We start from the raw sequence: 25,931 nt of genomic DNA on the forward strand, positions 1-25,931 counted from the left end.
CAAAGATAGTCGGGTAAGTTTGAACCTTATCGGCCAAGGCTGAACTTCTTACAAAATCTATCTTTGTGGCTCTGTCAGAGGTCTGAAAGCTTTTAGAGGGGTTGATGGGGGAGAAGAGGATACAAAATGAATCGATACCACCATGAACAAGGTAGCAGAGCTATTACAGGGGTTTGGGAAGGTTTATCCCGAATGGGATGAAGGCTTGTGCTGACTACAGCTTTGTTGAAGGCAAATCTGGCTTGAGCAGAGTTTTGGCTTTTGTTTGTTTGTTTGAGTGTCCTTAATTCTATCTTCTCTTCCTCCTTTTATAGACGACTTCAGCTTGGGTTCCTGTAGCAATAGCGGTGCCCGAATGCTGTTTGGTGATGACTCACTAGCTTTTTTACATGAATGCCACCAATAAAGTACTTTATTGGGCTGTGTAGTGACTGAATAGCCTACCCCCTATGGTCTTTGAGCAGGTAAGCAGGTGGCCTTTGTAACTTGTGCCCAGCCGAAAGCCTCTTTCCTGCCTCCTAAGTTTTCCTCTGGGCTTTGGGTTTGGGCCGACTTTCTCTCTGGCCCAAAGTTCAGATTTTATCCCAAACAGACTTCCTGCAGATACGTGATCCTCCTATGATACTTGCACATAAGAAGAGGTGTTTTCCCTCCTATAGTCCGTCGAATGGCCGATTCAAGGTCGATGTAATCATATTGATGTCCTGGTACAATCCCAGTTGTTTGAGAAAATAGATATTGTGCATTGTAGGTCAACCATAATCTATGAGCTTCGTGGAAGTACTGTGTCTGGGAAAATTTATTGTCCGAGCACCTGCCGTGCTTGTTGTACTCATGCTCCCAGAAATCCATATTTGTCCGTCTATTGTTGAAGTTGGGCCAGGAATTGGACAAAAGTAATTGCAGATTATGATCAGCATTCATCTGAAGCACAAAGACGAGAAGTTACAAGCATTTCAGAGAGCTGCAGGAGAAAAAAACAAACTGAAATGAGTAAATATATTCAATGTGTACCTGTTTTCTGTCGAATAGCGTGCCAGCGCAGAGTATAGATGCAGATGGATCGGTAAAGTTGCTCGGCCAGAGGCCGTGTGTCGTAAAGGTATGCCGCAGAACTGGTGGGTTTCCACAAATTCCATTCCGGAGGCAGAAGACGTATGGGGATTGCTGGACGAATTGGAAGATATCATATGGTGTGGCAGCATTGCTCTTTCCGAGATAAGTGACGAAGCAAAGAGCGATGACAACGAGAACAATCTTGAAGAAGTGCATGGTTGTCAAGCAATTATCAAAAGAACAAAGGGAGGGAGGGAGGATGGGATGAGAAATATTAAGGAAAGCTAAAGAGTGAATGAAGTGTGAATTTTCAAAGAAATGAAGAGGTGTTTAAATAGTTAGAGTTGAGGTTAAGGGTAGGGTTTGGAGAAATTAATTAAGGTGAAGCTAACTAGCAAAGATGATAATAATTAAGGTCAAGTAAGTGTGAACAGATCCTGAACTAGGGAATGCCTCTTTCTTGTTATGCAAGGCTTTGCATTCTCATATGCATGCTATAAAGGGTGGTAACCGTGTAGTGGTTGATTCATCAACAACCCAATCAACCCAATTATAGCGGTTCCTCATATATCAGATTCAGACCCCAAGCAAGCTAATAGTCTCAATTTTTAGATTATAATTCTATTTCAGAAAGCCATTCAGGACCACGCTAGCTAAATATGGTTCCAATCGAATATAAACAGAAACGATTTGGACATTGTTTATGTATCTTATCTTGTAAATTGAAGTTTCAACCACTACCTTCTAGCAGTGGTAATTCTTATCTTTGAAATTTTGGAGCTCTCCTCTCCTCTTCATGGTTTCTATTCAACTTACTTATCCCGGTTGCAGATAATTAATTAACTTGTGGATTAAGTAAATAGCTATTTCAATTTGCTGCTACTCACCCTGGAGCTAGCCTTCGGACCGGGGAAATCATATTGTCCTATAGACACCCGCTTCGTCGCTGCAAGGCGACACCGCAGGGTGGATATCTGCGGGTACTCATCATTTCATTTCATGGTTGTATTGCTTCACATTTGCAGATTGTTAACACAACATGCCTTCTGTTTAGTTAATTCATTAATCAAACATGATCAAATATACAACATACAAATTGTTAGAATTGAGGTCAAGTGTAGAGTGTAGAGAAAGATTAAGTTGAAGCTAGCTAGCAAAGGTGATAATAATTAAGGTCAAGTGAGTGTGAACACATTCGGAATTAGGGAATGCATCTTTCTTGTTGCCCACGGCAATGCGTTCTCATGCTATAAAGGGTAGTAACTGTGTAGTGGACGATTCATCATCAACCCAATTATATAAAGTGGTTCATCATATATCAGATTCAAACCCTAAGCTAGCTAGTAGTCCAAATTTTAGATTATAATTCTGTTTCAAAAATCCATTCAGGACAACGCTAGCTAAACATGGTTCCGAACGAAAAAATACAGAAACGATTTAGGCATTGCTTGCGTATCTCATCTTGTAAAAACGTACAACTTACAATACACTTAATTTCGAACATTGTATGTGTATCTCATCTTCTTCGTTGAAAGGCAACACCGCAGGGTGGATATCTGCAGGTAGCCATCATTTCGTTTCTTGGTTGTATTGCTTCATATTTGCAGATTGTTGATACCACATGCCTTTTCCGTTTAGTTAATTCATTAATCAAACATTATCAAATATACTCGTAAATTTTTATCGACTCCAAGTTTCTTAAGGACATCCATAATTTGGACAACAAAAGGATTTCATTACTTTCGATATCTACGTACACATGTACTTGTTGTTGCCTTCCGTGACCGAAACCATACTCTTCACATATACAACGGGCGAATGATTTGCTTTGCACAGTGGCAAATAATACGGTTGCGGAGGAAAAATGGGATTGATCCTTACAGCACTTTGAATGGGAAGATTTTTAAGCTTCTTAGTACGGAAGTTATAGCAGACTATGCCTCCATTTTCCTCTACTGTAAGAACCTCTTCGCTTTTCCACATTGGCAAGCCTCCATTTCCCTCTACTGTAAGAACCTCGTCGCTTTTCCACATTGCCAATGTGGAGTACAGGGGCAAGAGGGACCTTGAGAATGATGGGATCTTGGCAGCAAAGTGTTTTGTCCAAACACCACCCGCATTTTTCGGACCACCACCAGAATCATCATCCATTAGCCACATTTCAAAGGGTGGTGTATCACCATCTTCAAAGGTATTACAATTCAAGCGAAAGAGAGCGATGGATTCATTCCACACCTTAAGACGCATTTCAATACCAAATCCTTCGAAATTGTTGAACTCTACCATCTCATGTGGTAACAGTATGTCATGAAACACCTCACGACTCATGTCAAACCAAACGATCACTCGCCTAATTTTTTCTTGCTCGGGATAGGTGACATCATAGCTATCGGCAAATTCCTTTTGTTGCTCACTTCCTATCCAATAACACATCCCCTTGAAGTACACCTGAAAAGTTTCAGGCCAAAGGAAAGTAGTTTCCGTTTCTAAAGAATAAGGCTCGATCTCCCTCCAAGAATTAGTTCCTAGGGTATACACTACTACCTTGGGAGGATGAATAATCAAATGTTCTGTGCCGCCATGCAATTCTGAACCAGAAAATCCAATTTTGACAACTTTGTAATCTTTAGATTTAGGATCATAGCCTAATCCCAAAACATCGTTGAACCGATTTGTTAGTGGCATGTAAGGCATATCCAACCACCAAGGATGAGGATCCCTAAAGGATGCTTCGTCGAACCAATCTGGACTGTATGTCTCCGAAGGAAGGACCCTGAATTCCTGAATTGCCGGATTCCACAAAAGCACCTTAGTAGAATTAGGACGAGCTAGACAAATGATCCCATCACAATGACCTATAACATGAAATGATTGATCATCTCCAATCTCCAGACTCATAGAAAGAGGAATATTGACGTCCTCGATCCCAGAAAGAGTGCTACACTTGTGCACACCATCATCGTCATCATCAACAATGACATTGTCAAAAGTAAGTACTGAGAATACGGATTGAAATTTGTCCCCATTTGGGTCCTCCGTAGAAGGGACTAACATTCGCTTCAGAAGGACACGAGTGGACTGATCGTCCAGCAAGGAATGGGAGAGGTGCTTGTCGACGAACCTGGGGTCGTTGATGAGAGCATGCCACCATTTAGCGACGCACTTGAATCGCATCAGAGATTTCGGAGGCAGAGTTGACAGAATATTCACCAACAAATCTTGTCCGATTTTGGATGTTTTGTTCGTCATTTGTGCAATGTCAATTATGGACCTCACCCTTGTTCTACGATACACACAAAGACCAACACAACAAGATCAGAAGATTCCACAATTACACATTCTCTCTAATTAAGCATATTCTCAAAAGCTCATCATCATCTGGCATTGCTATTTCTTGTTTAAAAAAAAAAAAAACTCATGGATACATTCAAAAATTTAGCCCTACTGAAAATGCCAATTGAAATTCAAAAGCGAAATAAGAATTGAAGCAAAAAAAGTATCCTTCTTTCATTTAAAAAAATATATAAAAACTGAAATTGAATAATAAAAAGTTAGAAATGAGGTTACCTTGTTGTAGACTAGGCAGTAGGAAGAGGAAGAGACCGAAGCAGAAGCAGCGCTGTGAGTGAGAGGGAAAGGGGCAGACTCGGCGCAGAAAATGTATTTTCTGCGTTTTGTTCGTGCAGCTGCGTGCGATAATGCGATGGCAGAGAGGGGTTTTTATTTTGATTCTTGTGCGACCGATTTCCACACCCTCCCAAATTTAGGAACTTACGCTCCCAAATTCGGCCGCGGTTTGCAGTCTTCAATTCCGTGTCTTAATTGTGTATGTTCTCTTAACTTTTTAACAGATGTCTATAAACTTAACTTTTAATTTAACGGTGCTATCTTTTCAAAAGACTAATATAACAAATAAAAAGAAATAAAAGAAAAACAAAAGGTGCCTAACCCTCCACCTACCCCATAACACTATTGAATTGGTGTTATCACTGTTTAATTTAACGGTGTTATCTTTTTAGGGGATACTGTCGTTTTTCTTTAATTTTTAGTTTTTTTCTTCAAATGTTAACACTGTTGAATTGGTATTAAGTTGAAGCATGAGTCACTAAGTTAGAAAGAAGACATGACGAAGACACTAGTTTATGGACATTAGACTCCTGGGCCTCAATTTGTAAATCAGATTAATAGTCTCCGTGGTGATAGAGTATTCGGAGGAAAGTCTATGTAGTAAAAAGATTGCCGAGCTCTTCCAGCGGCTCTACTCCAAGCCCAGCCGTGACGCCTGCTCCCTCGTTTGCAAGCGCTAGCTTGCCCTCGAGCGCCTCAGCAGCACTGCCCTTTGCATTGGCGGCCGACCGGTATATCGATAGCTTATTTGTTGGGTTCGTTAGGCAAGTGGGCAAGAAGATTCGCCTACAGCAGCTGATGCAGATTCAGAATTGTTATTCTTGGGACTCAACCCAAAGACACATCTGTTCTCAAAGTGCGTGACGTTTCGTGTGCTTGGGCGAGACCCACTCTTATTTTTCAGTTTTGGTTTTCAGTATAAGTATTTTAACTTCATTTCCTCTAGTTATTTGTTTTTGTCGTTATAAATGTTTTTGGAAAAGTATTTCTGTTTTCATTTTTAAGTTGATTCGAGCTTTTGATCTATATGTTAGTACATATCTATTTTGACGTTATCTGACCTTAAATTATTTTGTGTTTTCGACTTTATATTTTATTAAAGTATGTTTTCTACTTTTACACTGATGGGGAAAGAAAGTATGAGCCTGGGGGCACGAAAGATGGAATCATTGCAGCCAATTGCGACGGCGTGGCATTTTCCCTTTTGTGTAACCGCTCTTACCTAATATCTTCGTTACATATATGTATATTATTCTTCTTCCTATTTTCGAATATTTTCAGTCTAGTAAGTGATTTTAAATTTCGAGGACGAAATTATTTTAAGGGGGGTAGATTGTTACAACCACCCCCAAATAATTACACCATTTGTTATTTCCACCCCCAGCTGCCACGTGTCAATCATTAAACCTCCCCTATTTTCCCTCTCTACGTCCCCTCACCCCCGTGACCTTCTTCTTCGTCTCTCTCTCCCAAAGCTCTCTCAACTCTCCCTGTAGCTCTCTCTCTCAACCTCTCGCATCTCTCTCTCCCTGGACTCACTAGAACCTTAGCACCTTCAGGAGAGGCTTGTAGCAAGCCTAGGACCCCTCTGCCCGCGAGATCGAAGACACGGAGCAAAGCTCCGGTGAGCTTTCTTCCTTTTTAAGTGGGGGTAAGTCTCGAATCCCTCATTCTCGTACCTAGCTTAATGTTTGGTTATGATTTAGAAGCTTGAACCTTCTATTTTTACGTAGATTTTGCTTCGGAAATCATTGTGGGTGAGCACACCCATTTTTCGGCGAACCCATGGACTTTGGAGGCTTTTCCGGTCACCTCCGACCGAGTTACGGTGTTTGGAAGGTAGAAATCTCTCTCTCTCTCTTGGTTCTTCATGTTTGTACCTAGATTGGAGCTCGAAGCTTTCGTTTTCAAGTGACCGGAGCTGTAGCAGCTCCGGCCTTCTCTCTCGGCAAACCAGGCCATCCGGCCTTTCCCATTTCCTCCCCTCGGGCCTTAGGCCCGTGTTGTCTTAAGCCCAAAACCCTAGCCCCCTTTAGTTTTTTTTAAGCTTTGTTAATTGGTTTTTAAAACCCAAAAAGGGCTCGGGCCTTATATAATTTGGCCTTGGGCCGGTTATATATTAAAGGGCTTAAAGCCCTGTCCTTTTTAATAAGGCCTTAAGGCCTTTGTGTTTTGGTGGTGTGTGTGTGTTTGGGGAGTGTATATGTTTGGGCTTAAGCCCAAACCCCAATTCTCACCTTAATACCCTTTTAACCCAAAAACCCTAGGTTTCTAAAACCCATTTAAAACCCTAAACCCATCCAATCCCAAATCCCCTATTTTATTTAATTCAAACCCAATCTTTTAGAAAATCCTTTTATTTATCTATTACATTTTTGTGCTTAGGTAAAGTTGCTAGTGGAGAAATTCTATATCCTTATTCACGCGATTCTTCTGCTAAAGAATATTTGTGAGTGGACCCTTTCTAAAATTACATGATTTTATAATTTAATTGCATAAATGATTAGTATGCCTACGGATTTATGAATTGATTTATGTTAAGCCTGTTTTTGGAATTTATTGATTTCGTCTCGTGTTTTGGTGAGGAAATAAATTGCTAGCCTAGTTTGAGCTATATTTTAATACATCGTATTTTCTATAAAAACCATGAACTGGTAGACTATTTGATGGATGACGATAGGATGCTAGAACATGTTTTAGAAACCCCTCTTTATAGTATAGACAATGGATGACTTTATACTATGAAGTGGTTATTTATGAGAGGCGTAACTATTTGTGCGTACCTAGCAGACACTATGCCGTCTGGGGCGAGGAACTGGTGTTGGCATTTAGGCCGGGAGAAATAATCCCTAGCTACGGGCTGAGGGACATGGAGCAAGCATTGGGCCGGGAGTTGGTAATCTCTGGTTACGGGCGCAGAGACCACGGAGCAGGTATTGGGCCGAGAGTTATATTTATTTAGTGATCTTTCTAGCAGCACACCACGTTTACGAGATGATTTATGATGCGTTTACTGTTTTGATTTCTGCAATGATATTCCACGATGTGATTTTTGAGATATTTGGCATGCTAGGTTTTTTATTAAATTCATCACTTATTATGCTAGTAGTTTTCATTTATATAAACTTTGGGGGTTAGTATGTTGATAACTAATTTATTATTATTGTATATATAAACTTGGTCCACTCACCTTTGTTTTGCGCCCCCATTCAGGACTTAGGATTAAGGCACTTAATCCCGGCGTGAAGGCACTTCCGCAGCAGCATCTTCAGATCGTCTCGAATGTAGGACTCACTCCTTTATTCATTAAATTTTATCTTAATTCTTCTTAGTGATTAGGTTTAGTTGTATGCTCTGAGCATGTTCCTAAACCTTTTAACTCTTAGTATTTTAAATTTCTAACCTGTATTTATTTCTTATTCTTAGCTTTTGTATCAATTAATGGCTTTCGTCACCCTCGGGTGTCGGCCATCACGTGTCTATCCTGGTATTCGGGTAATATCAGGATCGGGGCGTGTCAAATTCGGCGGTAGTTTGCTGTCGCCAATTCAGTGTCTCATTTGTGTTTGCTCTCTAACTTTTTAACAGCGGTCTATAAACTTAACTTTTAATTTAACGGTGCTATCTTTTCAAAAGACTAATATAACAAATAAAAAAAATAAAAGAAAAACAAAAGGTGCCTAACTCTCCAACTACCCAATTACACTATTTAATTGGTGTTATCACTGTTTAATTTAACGGTGTTGAAGCATGTGTCACTAAGTTAGAAAGAAGACATGACGAAGACACTAGTTTATGGACATCAGACTCCTGGCCCTCAATTTGTAAATCAGATTAATAGTCTCCGTGGTGATAGAGTATTCGGAGGATAGTTTATGTAGATCACTGAGGTCTTCCGGCGGCTCGACTCCAAGCCCAGCTGTGATGCATGCTCCCTCGTCTGCAAGCGCTAGCTCGCCCTCAAGCGCCTCAGCAGCACCGCCCTCTGCATTGGCGCCACCGGCAGCTCAGACTTCGTCGTCGGCCTCTTCACTGCTAATTTCGCAACGTTCGCGTCGTTCACCTTGATGAGCACCTTAACCTTTCGTCGATGAGGCTGCATTTTGTTTGAGAAAATGAATTTCATTGATTAAGAGAATAAAATTACAATGTTGTGGTATGTGTATATATATATACACACACTCTCACATAACTTTAACCTTCTAAACACCTTGCGACCTATACAACAATCTCAACTAATTACTAATCTAATACAACAACCAAAACAAACAAACTAGCTCTAAGTTTTATCACCAATTGAATCTTTAACAATACTATCCATAACATCCCCCCTCAAACTAAACTGAGGAGTTCAAAGGGACAGTTTGGATTTTAAGAGCTGAAACCGGTCTTTGGAAAGAGATTTTGTGCATATATATGAAATTTGATTTTGAGTGCAGATAAAATGGACTGAGATGGCCTTCAATAACAACTTTTCTCGAATGTTGTGGTAGTTGATCTCTACATGCTTTGTTCTAGCATGAAACAAAGGATTTTTGGCAAGAGAGATAGCTAATTGATTATCACACTAGAGTTGAGGAGTACATGTGTAACAACCCGTCCCAATTTTTTACGGAACGAAAGGGTAATGTTGTAATTTCATGTTGGGTTGGGATATTGGTTTAAAATATTGTTTTTGAGGGCCTAAATAGGTGTGCCCAAGGGGCCCACCTATGGAGTTTGTTCGCGACCCTCTCCCTTGTCTCTCTCTCTCTCTCTCTCTCTCTCTCTTTCTTCCCTCCTATGAGTCTCACTATCTTTTTCACTTTATCTCTATCACTCTTACTTATCTCCCTTCTCTCTCGGCAAGTACCGAAGGGTGCCATGGGGGAAAGCACCACCAGAGAAACCACCCATTTCACCCTATAGACCTTACGAGCTCGAACTCGAGCCCTGTTACGTAGGAAAAACCGAGCCGTGAGACTCTAACTCCAAGCTTCGACGAGAACAAAGTTCCTCGACGCGACTTTGAATGATTTTGTAACTTTTTTGGTTTGGGTAAGCCTCAAAACACTCCAAATGCTTATCTTTTCGTCCCTATAGTTCTTTTCTAACCACGTTGTTGTGTTTTGAACATCAAAATACGAAGAAACACCTCGAAGGACTATGTTCAATGGTTTTGTGCTTATCTAGTGGTCACTATACCGCCACGGGTGAGGATTATAGTTGTTGGCTGCGGGCTAAGAGAAATAATCTCTGGCTACGAGTGCAGAGACATAAAAGCGGGCATTGGGTCAGGAGATATTATTATTGGATACCACTATGTATCACACTATATAGGAGATATGTTTTATGAAGGTTTTATGACATGCTACGATTTTCGGAAAACCTATTACATATTATACTATTGAATTTCCATAAAACTTTGGTGGTTAGTATGTTGATAAAAGTTTTAGTAAGTGTGTGTGTATATATATATATCAACTTGGTCCACCCATGTTTGTTTTATGCCCCATCAGAACTTAGAATCGCTGCGTACAATCTCGACGTCAAGGCATTTCCGCTTCGGCAGCTTCGAGTCCTCTTAGTGTAGGACCCATTCCTTTGCTCCTTCAATGTTATATTATTTTCTTTTTAGTGTTCTAGATTAGTTGTATGCTCCGAACACGTTCATCATTTGCATATTAAATATAATTAAATTTATAAGTCTTATATATTTCAGGTTCTCATGCATTCTAATATGGCTTCGTCACCTTTGGGTATCGGCCAGCACGTTCCTACCCTGATGTTTGGGGAATATCAAGGTCGGGCATGTCAACATGGAAGATGGAAACCAATATCAGCAAGTAATTGACATATCCATGTAATTTCGTCTATAGTATTAGCTAAAGATCGATACTCTGCCTCTGTTGAAGAACGAACCACTGTTGATTGCTTCTTAGCATTCCAACCGATGATAGATGAACCCAGAAAAATACAATAAGCGCTAGTTGATCTTCGATGAAGTGTGCAACCTGCCCAGTCAGCATCTGATAAGGCTTTGAGAGATGGAATAGAGACAGATTTTGTAAACCAAAGACCAATGTCAATGGAACCCTTAAGATATCGAATGATCCTTTTGACAACTTGAAAATGAGACTGCCTTAGACTATGCATGAATTGACTGTAAATGATAATTTTGGCCGAGTCCAAGTAAGATATTGTAATGAACCAACCAAAGGTCGATATCTGCAGGATTATCAAACAATGGAGAAGAAAGATCCATCTTGGATGTACTGAGTGGGGTAGCACATGGTTTTGCTCCAGCCATGGTAGCCTTCTTTAATAGATCCAAGATATACTTTGTTTGTGAAATGAAGATGCCTTTGGAGGATCGCTTGACTTCAATTCCCAGAAAATAATGAAATGCACCAAGGTCTTTAATAAGAAAGAGATAGCTAAGTTGAGAAATAACATGCTTGCAAGCTGCTGCAGATGGCCCTGTGACAGTAATGTCATCAACATATATCAGAACAAAGACCATAAGATCCCTTTTGACAAACAATGAATGATCTAATTTGGAACCAGTGAAGCCAAAAGTGTGTAATGCTCCATGGAGTTTTTCATACAAGGCTCGGGGAGCCTGTTTAAGACCATATAGGGATTTATGCAATTGACAAACATGAGTAGGATGAATAGCATCTTCAAAACCAGGCGGCTGTTGCATATAAACAGATTCAGACAATGTCTTACGCAGAAAAGCATTGTTTTCATCTAGTTGATTGAGACTCCAATCAAACTGGGCAGCAAGAGTGAGTAGGAGTCGAATTGTCACAGGCTGGGCTACTGGACTAAAAGTCTCAGTATAATCAAGTCATTCTTACTGATGAAAACCTTTGGCAACTAAGCAAGCTTTGTACCTATCTATGGTACCATCAAGTTTTGCTTTTAATCCTGATAACCCACTTACATCCTACTATGTTTTGATGAGCAGTTTTGGGTACTAAGGACCAAGTACCAGTTTGTTGTAAGGCAAGAAACTCCTCCTGCATTGCCTTAACCCAATGTGGATATTTGGAAGCTTGGAGATATGTAGTGGGAACAAATTCATTGGAAAGATAAGAAAGGAGAGGATGTTTGGTTGCAGAAAAGGCTTTTGGTTTGTAAATACCAGATTTGGACCTGGTTTGCATAAGGTGAGTATTAGTATGAACCGAGTGAGATGTAGGTATAAGAGATATAGGTATAAAGGTTGTTAGAGAATATAGGAGATGGAGATGATGGTATAGGGGAATAGATCTGTGGTTAAGTGAATGTGAGGTGCATGGGAATGGTATTGAGAGATGAAGCTGCTACTGAGGAAAGAGAGCACTGTGAAGCTGCAATAGTGTGAAAGGGAAAATTTCCTTTATCAAAGATCACATTTCGTGAGATGTATAACTTGTTGGTAGTGAGATCCAAACATTTGTAACCTTTGTGGTTGAGGCTATAACCAAGGAATACACAGAGCTTGCTTTTGGGATCCAATTTAGACTCATAGTAAGGTTGCAACCATGGAAAACAACTACCCCCAAAAACCTTCAAGGTGGCATAGTTAGGTGATATGTGGAAGAGACGTTCCTATGGAGACAATCTGGATACAGTAGGTAATCTGTTTATGAGAAACATAGCAGTGGAAAAGACATGATCCCAATAGCTGTGAGGGACCTTAGAAACTGTTAAAAGTGTTCTGGCAGTCTCAACTATGTATATGTGCTTAGGTTCAGCACAACTATTCTGTTGAGGGGTGTATAGATAACTTAGTCAATGATTGATACCATTCTCAATAAAGAAATTAGAGCATTGAGTGCTAAGATATTCCCCACCATAATATGATCTAAGAGCAGCAATTTTAGTATGCAACAAGTTCTCAACAAGACTTTTGAACTTAACAAAAGTAGGAAACACATCAGATTTATATTGCAAAGACAAAGCCAACGATATTTTGTAAAATCATCTACAAATATGACATAGTATCTGAAATTGTTCGCAGAAATGATAGATGTTGGCCCCCAAACATCTGTGTGAAGTAGCTCTAAAGGTTTACTGGTATGAAAAGTATCTGGAATTGTTCACAGAAGTGACAGATGTTGGCCCCCAAACATTTGTGTGAAGTAGCTTCAAAGGCTTACTGGTATGACAAGTTACATAAGCAAATGGCAATCTAGAACTTTTGCTTAAGGCACAACCATTACAGAAAGACTTATTGGAACCACTAGAAAAAGAAATAAAAGACTTAGTAACCAACTTATTGAGAATCTTCAACGAATGATGGCCAAGTCTTTGGTGCCAAATATTTTTGGATGTGTTAACAGAAGCAGCAAACACATTACGATTATGGATCACAAAACTGGAAGGCTGTGGTTGAAATGGATAGAAGCCATCTCTCACAGGACCTTTAAAGAGCATCTTCCCCGAAGAAATATCCTTCACAATGAAATGAAAATGATAAAGATACATAGAACACCAATTGTCAACAAGAAACGGATTTGCATAAAGCAAATTTTGTTTCAAATCAGGAACATGTAACATATTTCGAAGTTGAAAATTATGATGAGGAGTATTTAATGTAGAAAAACCAGAGTGGAGAATAGGAAAACCTTTAAAGAGTGTTGTAAGAATTGGTCATGTGAATACTAGCACCGGAGTCAACAATCCAAGTAAGTTGAGGAGAATGTGTGCTTGCAGCCATAACAGAATGAGAAACATTGCTGGAATAATGTGGATTCATGCGCTGGGGACACTCGATTGCATCATGCTCAAACTAGCGACAACTTTGGCATGGAATCCTCCTTCCTGAGAAATTGAAGGATGATCAACCACCACGGTTGTAGTGCTGAGAATTGTTGGGAGAAGAATTTGGACAATTGTTGTTAGAACGGAAGTTGCTTTGTCCCTGAAAGTTTCTAGGGTTGGAGAAACCACGATCGCCACCACGACCTTGAGAGAAATTATGATCACCACCACGACCTGGAGGATTATGTTAAGCAACAAAATCCTGAGAAGGCGAAGTAGGAAGAATGCCGGCGGTGGAGTTGTATGCCTGAATTGACACTATCGAAGTAGTTTTCTTCCGATTTGTTAGCTGAATCTCTTTATTGAGAAGGAGACCATGCAGCATCAAGTGTGGTGGAACCAAGTCGGAATTGTATCGCATCAACAAAAGATTCGTACTCTGGTGGTAACTCATGATATGTGATAGAGGTTAATTCAGAATCCTCAACTGGAGCACCGACACTAGCAAAAGCATCAGTGATCTCTTCAATTTGTTGAGGATATTGGGCAGCTATGGAATCGCCATTCGAAATGCTGTGCAGACATGATCAGAGCTCGTGGATGTACAATTGAGACGTCGTCGCAAGGCGTGACTCCAATCTTGCCTAAAGCTCTCTGGATGTAGTAACTCCAACAGTGTAAGGATGATCGATTTAGAGAACGTGGAATTGATCCAAATGAGGATGTTCTTATCGTTCTCGAACCAATAAACATATGCCGGATTCAGAATTTGATTTCCAACAGCATCAGTGATGAATTAAGATGGAGGAGGCATCGATCCATCAAGAATTCTAGTGAGATTATAGTGAAGGAAGATCGGAGCAAACAATGCACTCAAGGTGAGATAATTGGTCGGAGTCAGCTTGATCGGCACCATGGATCTGATATTCTAGATTGTGATTGAAGGTGTGGAAAGAGTATAACTCGAATTTGAAAGAGGATTACGATGAATTTGTGTTACAAATTCGGAAGAGGGAGAAGCTGAGGTCGCCATGGGAGAAAGTTAGGGTTTGGCAGTGAAAGCTTAGCGAAGAAGCTTAGGAAGGAAGAAAGCTTAGCGAAGAAGCTGGAGAAGGGAAAGCGTGGATTGGATCAAGTCGGTAGACAGAAGGTGGGTGATACCATGTTAGACAAAATTAATTTCATTGATTAAGAGAATAAAATTACAATGTTGTGGTGTGTGTGTGTGTGTGTGTGTGTGTGTGTGTGTGTGTGTATATATATACTTTCACATAACTCTAACCTTCTAACCACCTTGCCACCTATACAACAATCTCAACTAATTACTAGTCTAATACAACAATCACGACAAACTAAGTAGCTTTAAGTTTTATCACCAATTGAATCTTTAACAATACTATCCTTAACATATTCTGCCAATGGCTCCGACAACGTGCTTGATTTGAATAGCTTATAGGATGCCAGTATGACTGCTATCAGTGACAGATTTCCCGGGCTCGAAAATCTGAGCTTAATCTGGTGCTCCAATGCCTCTAGTATCGGTCTAATTTTGCTGATAAGTGTAAATTGTTGAAATCATTGGATTTGTTAGAGTTGAATTTGAATGCTTGAAGCCTGCAATTCTTCGTTTGAATACTTAACTGGAAATTATTGGTACATTCCTAAATGGGTTACTTTTGGGGTACTGTCTTGCAATCTTGTTTTGAATACTACCCCAAACTTTTTTTTTGAACAAACGATATTATCTACACCAATGATGACTACAATCCCCTGAGTTTATCTTTTGTTGACCCTAAAAACTATTTGGGCCTAAACACCTTCCCATGTATGCCTCTTAGCCACCAAAATAATCCATCAGCTAGCTCAATTTGCCCTTCACAGTAGTTGTTTTTGTTGTTTAGTTAAGGATTTCTAGAAATTAGAAACTTTTTTTTTTGTTCCCTCATTTATGGCTTGTTAATACAAGCTATCGTTGCATACATATAAAAAAAAAAAAGATGTAGCCTTAAGCCAACCATATTTTTTAAAATTATTATTATTAAATGGACGATTCAAAACTTTTATAATAACTTAGATGAGGAGGGATGTTCGAACCTAACACGCAAGGTACAAATCAACTTCCAATCTACTAGGATAATGGACCACATGCATTATGCCTAACCATATAAATATCATGGATTGATAGCCTTACTCGATAATTTCTTGTAAAACGATCTTTGAATCTCAAAAATTGGTAAAATTTATTTATTTTAATACATTCGATATTATCTATACTAAAGGGTCGAAGAATGGCCAAACCTCACAGCGGCTAGTAATATTTCTTTTGTTTTAATGCCTTTAGTCACATGTATAAGGAAATTTATATTTCGTTCATTCACTAATCACCCAAGAATCATATTCATAAAGTAATTATCCAAAATTTAAAACAAAACACCAATAAATAATCCAAATACATAGAAAAAAAGTAATGCTAGGAAGGCTAAATTTGTAAACAAAATTTGCAAACCAAATGATGTGTCACCAATAAGGAATGATCACATTTATCCTTTTTTAATTAATAATCCAATCAACAACTTCAATGTCATTTAATTCACAAAATTGTCTTTAAATTTAGTCTCCCTAAGGACCCTAACATTACTCCATAGAAAATTGTTCAAAAACTTGAACCAAATATTAAGAGGGCGTTTAGCCAATAGGGGGAACTCGGACACATGTTGGTCCCTGTTTAAAAGTTTTAATCTTCCATCGGTGTAGATGACTTTTGAAAATAAAAAAACTACATAGTGGAATGTTCGGGATTATCAACTTGAACAAAGTTAGTCTGTATGACTTTACGACGTGAATGATACTTAGCAACAACATGAGCAAGTGCTCGGCAAATGCATGACCAATAGTCCTTGGAACCACAACGGTAACATATGTCTATTTCTATGGTGGTTGTGCCTTACCTTTATTCTTGAGGTTGAAAGATTTGGGATCTAGAGAATCGCGCTTTGAAACCACAACGGTAACACATGTTTATTGGACCCCAAAAGTGTGGCAAGCGGCGTTCGTTATGGGAAGCTGAGATATCCACCAAAACATGAAGCCACAGGGTATTCTCTTGTTTACAATCAGCTCCACCCTTTTGAAGGCTTCCAAAATTACACTTCCGGAATCATCCACCATGTTCGTCTCACAGGTTTGATTTCGTTTACTTCTTATTTTCTTCAAAGTTTCAATGGAGAATTACAAAGTTGGGTTTTGCTGAAATGACTGAACTTTTAAATCCCCCAAACATAAGTTTTGATGGAATGTGGTTCTTCTGATAAGTTGGTGATCTAATTGTTGTTTTGATGTAGGGTTGAAACTGAATACACTGTACTTTTAACGATGCGGGGATCCTTCTATACCTGCAATGAGTGAAATCCACCAGTTCAAGACTATGTCAGTTTCTGGTCCTCGGAGCTACCCTGAGAGAATAGCGGTTGTGGGAGACATTGGCCTTACAACACAACTACCACAATAAGTCACTTGACAAGTAACAATCCTGATCTTGTTTTGTTGATTGGTGATGTTACTTATACAAACCTCGACCACACACAAATGGAACTGGCTCTGACTGCTATTCTTGCTCATTTCCAAACTCTCTGATACATGAGACCTATCAGCCTCGATGGTTTTACTGGGGAAGGTTAAAATATAAATTGCTTTATTTCTATCATAGGCAATGGCTGCTGTAAATTATGGCATAGAACTTGTTTTCTTATGTTGTCATTGCTGGGTAATTTGTGTAGGTATATGCAGAGTTTAGTGTCCAAAGTTCCAATAATGGTTGTTGAAGGGAACCATGAAATAGAAGAACAGACTGAAAATAAGACTTTTGAGGCTTATAGTTCTCGGTTTGCATTCCAATCTGAAGAAAGCGGATCTTCGTCCACATTCTACTACTCATTTAATGCAGGGGGGATTCATTTTATCATGCTTGGAGCCTACACTGACTTTAGCAAATCAAGTAATTAAAGTTTGCCTAATTTTTGAGCTCATTCCTTGCCTAAATATTCGTATTTTTGCATTTCTTTTTCTTTACAAATGGTTTCGTTATTGTTTCTATCCCCATTAATCAGTGATTTCTTTGCCTACAGGGAAACAATACAAGTGGCTGGAGCAAGATTTGGCTAATGTGGACAGATCTGTTAAAAGTTAATGCTTTACTTAAACTGATTCTGCTATACTGAAACTGATTCTGTGTAAAAGGGCTGACTGTTGCCTTTATCAGTCGACCCATTCTCTTTCTCAGTCGACCCAATTACTTCAATCGGCTTATGTATTGAGCCATATATATCAGAAATATCTGAATGAAAATATCAGATCTCTGTTTTAAGTAAAAAACATCAGCCCTCTGTTTCCAAAAAAGCTCTCTGCACTCTGTTTCTTTGATTTTCAATCTTTATCATTTTATTCAAGTTTTATTAATGATGAAAGATTGTCTAAATACCAACATGGTATCAGAGCCAATCTGATCAAAGAGTGGGGCGTTTTTTTTTATTCTCAAAAAAGGGGAAAATTCCAAGTGAAACCCTAGAATCAAAATTTTTCAAATTCATGGTTGGTTCAAGTAGCAGTGGTGAGATTCGAACTCCTATCTTCAGTGGAGTAAACTACGACTTCTGGAGGACAAAGTTGAGAACAATTTTTGTATCTCATGATTTGTGGAGCTTGATTGAAGATGGCTATGTTGTACCTCCAAGCACTGTGGTTTTGACAGAGACTCAAACAAGGGAGTTGAAGGTAAACATCAAGAGAGATGCAAAAGCTCTTGGGGTCATCCAAAATGCTATCTCAGATGAAATTTTTCCGAGAATCTCAAATGAGACAAGTGCCAAATCAGCTTGGGATATGCTGGAGAAAATCTACAGAGGTTCTACTAAGGTAAGGGCTGTCAAACTCCAATCTTTGAGAAGAGATTTTAAGTATATAAGAATGAAAGATGAGGAATTGCTAGATGATTACCTGAGTAGATTGTCTGAGATTATTAATCAAATGAAAAGCTATGGTGAAATCTTGTCTGATGAGAGAATAGTTCCGAAGTATCTAATTAGCTTGCCAAGAAAGTATGACAACATAGTTTCAATCATAGAGGAGACTAAGGATTTGTCAACTTTGAGTGTTGAAGAATTGATTGGTTCTCTCAAAGGTTTTGCTCAAAGATTATCTAGGCATGACAACAATGATGTAGAAAATGCTTTCCAAACACTTACAGTGAATCCAAAAACTCAAGCTAGTTCAAGTCAAAGCAAAGCCAACTCCAACAAGAATTGGAAAGGCAAAAACAAAGCGTGGGAAGGAAAGGGTAATTTTGAAGACAAGAAAAAGGTTGAGAAGAGTTTGTATGTTTCGAAGTGCAAAATTTGTGACAAAGCTCATTCCGGTGAAATTGGTTCAAAGGAAAAGTGAAATGCCACAAGTGTAGCAAATTCGGGCATATGCAAAAGGATTGTACCTACAAAGATAATCAGCTAGCTCACTACACCAAAGCAGAAGATGAAGAGACCAATATGTTTTATTTTGGTCATGATACAACCGTCCAAGAAGAAGCTAAAGTTTGGTTTGTGGACAGCGGCTGTAGCAATCATATGACGGCGAATAAGAACATTCTCCATAATGTTGACACTACAAACCTAACCCGAGTGAAGATGGGAAATGGGCAGCTAGTCGATACATTGGGAAGAGGTACTATTGCCGTGCATACGAAGAATGGAAAGATGTTCATCAAGGATGTCATGTTAGTTCCTGATTTGAAGCAAAATTTGCTAAGTCTTGGACAACTCATTGAGCATGGCTACTACTTATATTTTGGAGACAATACTTGCAAGATATATGATACGAGGAATCGTCAACAACTCGTGGCTAAGATTGAGATGAGGAAGAGTAGAAGTTTTCCTCTCACAATTGAGTATGCAACTCAATCTGCATTCAAGATGGAAGTGCAAGAAGATTCAAAGCTATGGCATAAAAGGCTTGGCCACTTGAATTTTCAAAGTCTCAAGAAGCTACAAGAAAAAGAAATGGTGCATGGGTTGCCGAGTATCCAAGAAAATGAAGAAATCTGTGAAAGGTGTGCACTTGGGAAGCATCATAGAGATTCATTTCCACATGGTAAAGCTTGGAGAGCAAAAGTTCCATTGGAATTGATTCATACAGATGTTTGTGGACCCATGAAGACCTCTACTCAAGTGGGAAACAAGTATTTCCTAATATTCGTGGATGATTATTCCAGAATGACTTGGGTATACTTTCTAAGACAGAAATCAGAAGTGTTCTCAATCTTCAAGAAGTTTCAAGCTATGGTTGAGCGACAATCTGGGTATCTAATCAAAGTTCTTAGAAGTGACAGAGGAGGAGAGTATACATCCACAGAATTTGATAAGTTTTGTCAAGATATTGGCTTGGAAAGACAACTTACTGTCAGCTACACTCCACAACAAAATGGAGTAGCTGAGAGAAAAAACAGAACCATAGTCGAAATGGCTAAGGCAATGTTACATGACAAGGGAATACCTCAATATTTATGGGGTGAGGCAGTTAATACAGCGGTCTACTTGATGAATAGGCATCCAACAGTGGCAGTTGAAGATAAGACACCATTTGAGGCATGAAGTGGAAGAAAGCCTTCCGTGAATCATTTGAGAGTGTTTGGGTCAATCTGCTTTGCTTATGTTCCGAAAGAACTAAGACAAAAACTTGATGAGTCAAGTGAAAGATGCATTTTCGTAGGCTATGCTTCATAAACAAAAGGGTACAGACTTTACAATTTAAAAAGGAAGAAAGTTGTGGTTTGTAGAGATGTTCTTTTTAGTGAGAAATCTTCGTGGGATTGGAATCAAGCAACCATCCGAGAAAAATCTGTACAAATCAGAATTGAAGAAGAAAATCAACCAAATGAAGAGGAAATTGAGCCAGAAATTCCACAATTATCACCTGAAAACAGTCCTCAAACTCACTCTCCTACACTTTCAAGTCCAAGTTCAACGCCGGTTCGATTAAGGAGCTTAAATGAAGTCTATGAAAGCTGCAATTTTTGTGTTGAAGAACCAGAAAACTTTGATGATGCAGTGAAAGAAGAGACTTGGAAGGCTGCAATGCAAGAGGAGATCAATGTCATTGTGAAAAACAAGACATGGGAACTAGTGGACAGACATTGTGACAACTCCGTCATTTGAGTGAAGTGGATTTATAAGACTAAGCTCAATCAAGATGGTTCCGTTCAAAGGAACAAAGCTAGATTGGTAGCAAAGGGTTATTCTCAGAAACCCGGGATTGATTTCCAAGAAACATTTGCACCGGTAGCTAGGCATGAAACAATCAAAGGCCTTATTTCCGTAGCTGCTCAGAAGGGGTGGTTTCTACACCAACTTGATGTCAAGTCGGCTTTCCTAAATGGAGTCCTAAAAGAAAAGGTGTTCGTTGACCAACCTCAAGGATTTGTTCTTAAAGGACAAGAGCACAAGGTGTATAAACTTAAGAAGGCACTTTATGGCCTGAAACAAGCTCCGAGAGCATGGTATGGAGAGATCGACTCATATTTCAATGAAAGAGGTTTTCAAAGAAGTGAGAATGAACCTGCCCTCTATGTCAAAACAGAAGGTATTTCAGATATCCTTATTGTTTCCTTATATGTTGATGATTTGGTTTATACTGGAAGTAGTCGTAATATGATCTTGAATTTCAAGAATGACATGATGAGGAAATATGAGATGAGTGATCTACGCATGTTGCATTATTTTTTGGGAATTAGTATCATTCAATCAAATGATGGTATCTTTATTACTCAAAAGAAATATGCAAAAACACTTCTAGAAAAGTTCAAAATGGTTGGTTGCAAGCCTGTTGCAACACCTCTAGTTGTGAATGAAAAGTTTCAAAGAGAAGATGGTAATGGTGATGCTGATGAATCTGTGTATAGAAGCCTGGTTGGGAGTTTGTTGTATTTGACAGCGACTAGACCCGATATTATGTATGCTGCAAGCTTGTTGTCCAGATTTATGCACAAGCCTACTTGCATTCACTATGGAGCTGCAAAGAGGATCCTAAGATACATACAAGGTACACTTGACTTTGGTATTATGTATGAAAGGAATGTTAAGCCCAAATTGTATGGGTTCTGTGATAGTGACTGGGGAGGTAGTGTGGATGACTTGAAGAGCACATCTGGCTATACTTTTACATTAGGGACTGGTGTATTCTCTTGGGCATCTAAGAAACAGAAATCAGTTGCACTATCAACGGCAGAGGCTGAGTATGTGTCGGCTTCAATTGCAACTTCTCAAGCAGTGTGGCTGAGAAGAATTATGCAAGATTTTGGTGAGAAACAAGAATCAGCAACTCATATCTTTTGTGACAATAAGTCAGCTATTGCCATGAGCAAGAATCCTGTCTGTCATGGTAAATCAAAGCATATTGCTCTGAAGCATCACTACATCAGAGGTGCTGTGAAAGACAAGGAAGTGGATGTGGTCTACTGCAAGACAGAAGATCAAGTTGCTGATATCTTCACCAAGGCATTACCAAAGGACAGATTCATCTACCTAAGAGAACTTTTGGGAGTGAAGCAGCAAAGCATTAAGAGGGAGTGTTAAAAGTTAATGCTTTACTTAAACTGATTCTGCTTTACTGAAACTGATTCTGTGTAAAAAGGCTGACTGTTGCCTTTATCAGTCGACCCATTCTCTTTATCAGTCGACCCAATTACTTCAGTCAGCTTATGTATTGAGCCATATATATCAGAAATATCTGAATGAAAATATCAGATCTCTGTTTTAAGTAAAAAGCATCAGCCCTCTGTTTCCAAAAAAGCTCTCTGCACTCTGTTTCTTTGATTTTCAATCTTTATCATTTTATTCAAGTTTTATTAATGATGAAAGATTGTCTAAATACCAACAAGATCCACAACTCCCTGGTTGCTAGATACTTGGCATCATCCCTGGTATAGTACCTATGAGGTCCATTACAGAGAGGCAGAATGTATGAGGTTGGAAATGGAAGAGCTTCTGTACTCTTATGGTGTAGATATAGTGTTCAATGGACATGTAAGTAACGATAACCACCAATGATTGTCACAATCTTTGATAGGTAACAGGTTTCTTTCTTATAGCCAGAAACTATGTGGAAGAAGTGGTATAAGGGTCCTTCGATTGAGGCTTTCTTTCATACCAGTAACCAGATAGTGATAGAAAGCTAGAAGGAACTGCAGTTTATGCTTTAAACTTTTGAGAAAACAAATTTAATATGAAATTAATTGGTACTTGGTTCCCTTATTGCTAAAACACATAACACAAACGTATTTGAAACGCTATCAGAAACAATAACCTTATCTTGAAACTCGTATCACAGCAGTACCATTTGGTTCCGATCCCAAGCATGATTTTATTAAGTTGTCCTTAGTGTCTATGAATGATGACAATTTTCCTCATTGTAACTAAATATCTTTTCGCTTTAAAGTGCACTGAATGTTCTTCTGTTTTCTTGAATAAAACAATAGGTTCATGCCTACGAGCGATCGAATCGAGTTTATGATTACAACTTAGATCCCTGTGGTCCTGTATATCTCACCGTTGGTGACGGGGGTAATCGGGAGAAGATGGCAGTTCAACATGCTGACGAACCTGGTCATTGCCCAGAGCCATCAACTACTCCTGATCAACACCTAGGTGATGGTGCCTTTTGTGCAGAGAACTTTACCTCCGGCCCAGCAGCAGGTAAATTTTGTTGGGATCGGCAACCGGATTACAGTGCTTTCAGAGAAAGCAGTTTTGGCCATGGGATCCTTGAGGTACTCCTTTTTCTGTGTTTCTGTATGGCAAATATTCAGTCTGACAATGCATTCAATTGTCTAGAAACGTTATACTTTAATTTGTATGACCCTACACTACATATGATACAACTTGAAAATGATTGATGGAAAGATGAGCATGTGCTTGACTGTCAATGTGCATAGAAAGACCACACATGGGTAAATGTTATGGAACCAGTTTAAATCATTTTTACCATTCCACTGCAATGTCAAGAGAAAATCACTTAGCACCAATATCTGTTTATACGGAGTGCGAAAATCCTGTGACTGACTTGAATACCCTTGATCGGTTATTGAGTAGCAAACATATAGATGTAGGCTAGTAGGCTACCTGGATTATACACTAAGCGTGCATTTTGATGTGCATAACTTGCAGGTGAAGAATGAGACTTGGGCTTTGTGGACATGGTACCGGAACCAGGACTCCGACAATAAAATTGGAGATCAAATTTATATAGTGAGGCAGCCTGATAAATGCCGCATCCGCCATTTGTTCGAAAGTTGGCTTGCTGACCTCTAATTCTCACTGCTGCTTGCTGGGAAAAATTTATTATTAAGATCCCAAATCAATTGACCATTCTTATCTAGATAGGAATAGGATGGAAGGTTGCAGAAAGAGTAGGAAGATGGGGTTTCACCTATGTATACACACTATATATAAGTGGAGGGGGGTTGGGGGGGTGGGGGGTGGGGGAGGGGGCGGGGAGAGAGAGAGAGAGAGCACAGAAGAAGAGCAACTCCGCTGTTGTTGTATGTAAATGATAAAATCTCGTTTATACGTCTCCTTTGTAACTTGAATATATACTCTCTCAACCAATTTATACAACAACAAACGTGTAAGATTGGTTCCTGGAGCAATTTCGGATATTGAATTCTAAACTAATTGCGTATTTTGTTGAGTTATCAAAAATTTCCCCTCCCCTTATTGTGAAGCCGAGAAATTGTTGGAAGTGACTTTTATACTGTCACATGGTGTTACCAGTTCACTGATGTTATGGTGGTACTGCTTAAAAGGGTGGCGTTTCGACAAAATCCTTAGCTCGCGAGCTCACAATGCACCCCGTCCATAAGTCATTCGGAGTTTGGACGGAACGATGAGGTTCGCTACTACCTCGGTACAAAAAACCTTCAACAACTTCCCGTTCATTGTATTCTCCATTAAATTCCAGGCCAGGGGTTCCACCTCCATCTCATAGAGATTATCATCACCTGTTGTTTCTGTGAATAATGTAAATTTCTTACCAAAACATTTGTAATATTGTGCCAATTATATTATATATTTGCAGGATGCATAGCAATTTGGTGTCAGTAAAACTTTGTCTGCCGCATATTTGATCATGTTTTAACTTCGGAATTTCATGGTCTTGTTAATTTTGACGGATTTTGAAAGGCTTTTAAAACAAATTAGAATCAAACTTTCGAATTTACTACCCCAAACAAATTGCACTGCAAATTACCATAATCAGAATTCATCAGGTCATGTACGTACTACATAACATTTACTTAGGATATGAAATGGTGAGATCGATAAATTCGAAATCATCATTATATTGTTGTTCTTATTACATTAATATAGATATATGTAGCCACTATATATACCTATTAGAGTGAATACGATACCAATGCCCCACAATTTGTTGTCCTGACACAATCGACCGGATTCGCTGCGTTGTAGTCAAAACAGATGACGACTTCCTGCAGATACGCGATCCCCCCGTCCTTCTTGCACATAAGAAGAGGTGTTTTCCCTCCTATAGTCCGTCGAATGGCCGATTCAAGGTCGATGTAATGATATTGATATCCTGGTACAATCCCAGTTGTTTGAGAAAATAGATGTTGTGCATTGTAGGTCAACCATAATCTATGAGCTTCGTGGAAGTATTGTGTCTGGGAAAATTTATTGTCCGAGCACCTGCCGTGCTTGTTGTACTCATGCGCCCAGAAATCCATATTTGTCCGTCTATTGTTGAAGCTGGGCCAGGAATTGGACAAAAGTAATTGCAGATTATGATCAGCAATCATCTGAAGCACAAAGACGAGAAGTTACAAGCATTTCAGAGAGCTGCAGGAGAAAAAAACAAACTGAAATGAGTATATATATTCAATGTGTACCTGATTTCTGTCGAATAGGGTGCCAGCGCAGAGTATAGGTGCAGATGGATCGGTAAAGTTGCTCGGCCAGAGGCCGTGTGTCGTAAAGGTATGCCGTAGAACTTGTTGGTTTCCACAAATTCCATTCCCAAGGCAGAAGACGTATTGGAAGATATCATATGGTGTGGCAGCATTGCTCTTTCCGACATAAGTGACGAAGCAAAGAGCGATGACAACGAGAACATGTTGTGCGGAAGCGTCAAATGTGAAACCAATAAACTACAACGGCAAAATATGATAAACTACAACGGCAAAATATGATAAGACAAATAATCTAAATAACACAAGGATTTATACTGGTTCGGCGTAAGCCTACGTCCAGTTCCGAGACGGCGAGGAAATTCCACTAATATCAAAAGGAGATTACAAATAGAGTTCAACACTCAAACCCAAATCCCACATACACCCAATAGCTTTCACTCATACAAAGAACAAATAGAGAAGAAGAAACACATACCAAATCCTTCTCTCCCAAAAGCCACAAAATGTAGCAATATATCTTTGAATGAATGATTGCACAAATGGAGAACAG

General features: G+C 39.2%; 2 protein-coding genes, 1 long non-coding RNA gene and 1 pseudogene across 3 annotated transcripts; 2 read left to right on the forward strand and 2 right to left on the reverse strand.

The window, feature by feature from the left end:
- Positions 1-579: 579 nt before the first annotated feature.
- LOC126584396 (ribonuclease S-3-like) lies at positions 580-1,342 on the reverse strand. The gene is made up of 2 exons (XM_050248796.1): positions 1,015-1,342; positions 580-924 (listed from the first exon to the last, which is right to left on the reverse strand). The coding sequence occupies exons 1-2, from the start codon at positions 1,270-1,272 to the stop codon at positions 580-582; spliced, it is 603 nt and encodes a 200-aa protein (XP_050104753.1). The 5' UTR covers positions 1,273-1,342.
- A 1,428-nt stretch (positions 1,343-2,770) lies between these two features.
- LOC126587592 (putative F-box protein At3g17480) lies at positions 2,771-4,825 on the reverse strand. Its single transcript, XM_050252676.1, has 2 exons — positions 4,624-4,825; positions 2,771-4,339 (listed from the first exon to the last, which is right to left on the reverse strand). Exon 2 carries the CDS (start codon positions 4,303-4,305, stop codon positions 2,806-2,808), a length of 1,500 nt encoding a protein of 499 aa, XP_050108633.1. The 5' UTR covers positions 4,306-4,339; positions 4,624-4,825; the 3' UTR covers positions 2,771-2,805.
- A 1,610-nt stretch (positions 4,826-6,435) lies between these two features.
- Positions 6,436-7,649, forward strand: LOC126587611 (uncharacterized). The gene is made up of 3 exons (XR_007611133.1): positions 6,436-6,522; positions 7,069-7,132; positions 7,474-7,649. It is a non-coding gene; the product is annotated as an uncharacterized LOC126587611 (long non-coding RNA).
- Positions 7,650-16,416: 8,767 nt separating this feature from the next.
- On the forward strand, positions 16,417-23,903 carry LOC126584397 (purple acid phosphatase 15-like; annotated as a pseudogene).
- The last annotated feature ends 2,028 nt before the right edge of the window (positions 23,904-25,931 follow it).

The sequence above is a fragment of the Malus sylvestris genome, chromosome 10, assembly GCF_916048215.2.
Source record: "Malus sylvestris chromosome 10, drMalSylv7.2, whole genome shotgun sequence".
Classification (NCBI taxonomy): domain Eukaryota; kingdom Viridiplantae; phylum Streptophyta; class Magnoliopsida; order Rosales; family Rosaceae; genus Malus; species Malus sylvestris.

Coding starts and splice junctions, on each gene's coding strand:
- LOC126584396 (XM_050248796.1), bottom strand. CDS start 1,272: ATGCACTTCTTCAAGATTGTTCTCGTTGTCATCGCTCTTTGCTTCGTC. Junction 925..1,014: donor CGCTATTCGACAGAAAACAG/GTACACATTGAA, acceptor TTTGTGCTTCAG/ATGAATGCTGATCATAATCT.
- LOC126587592 (XM_050252676.1), bottom strand. CDS start 4,305: ATGACGAACAAAACATCCAAAATCGGACAAGATTTGTTGGTGAATATT.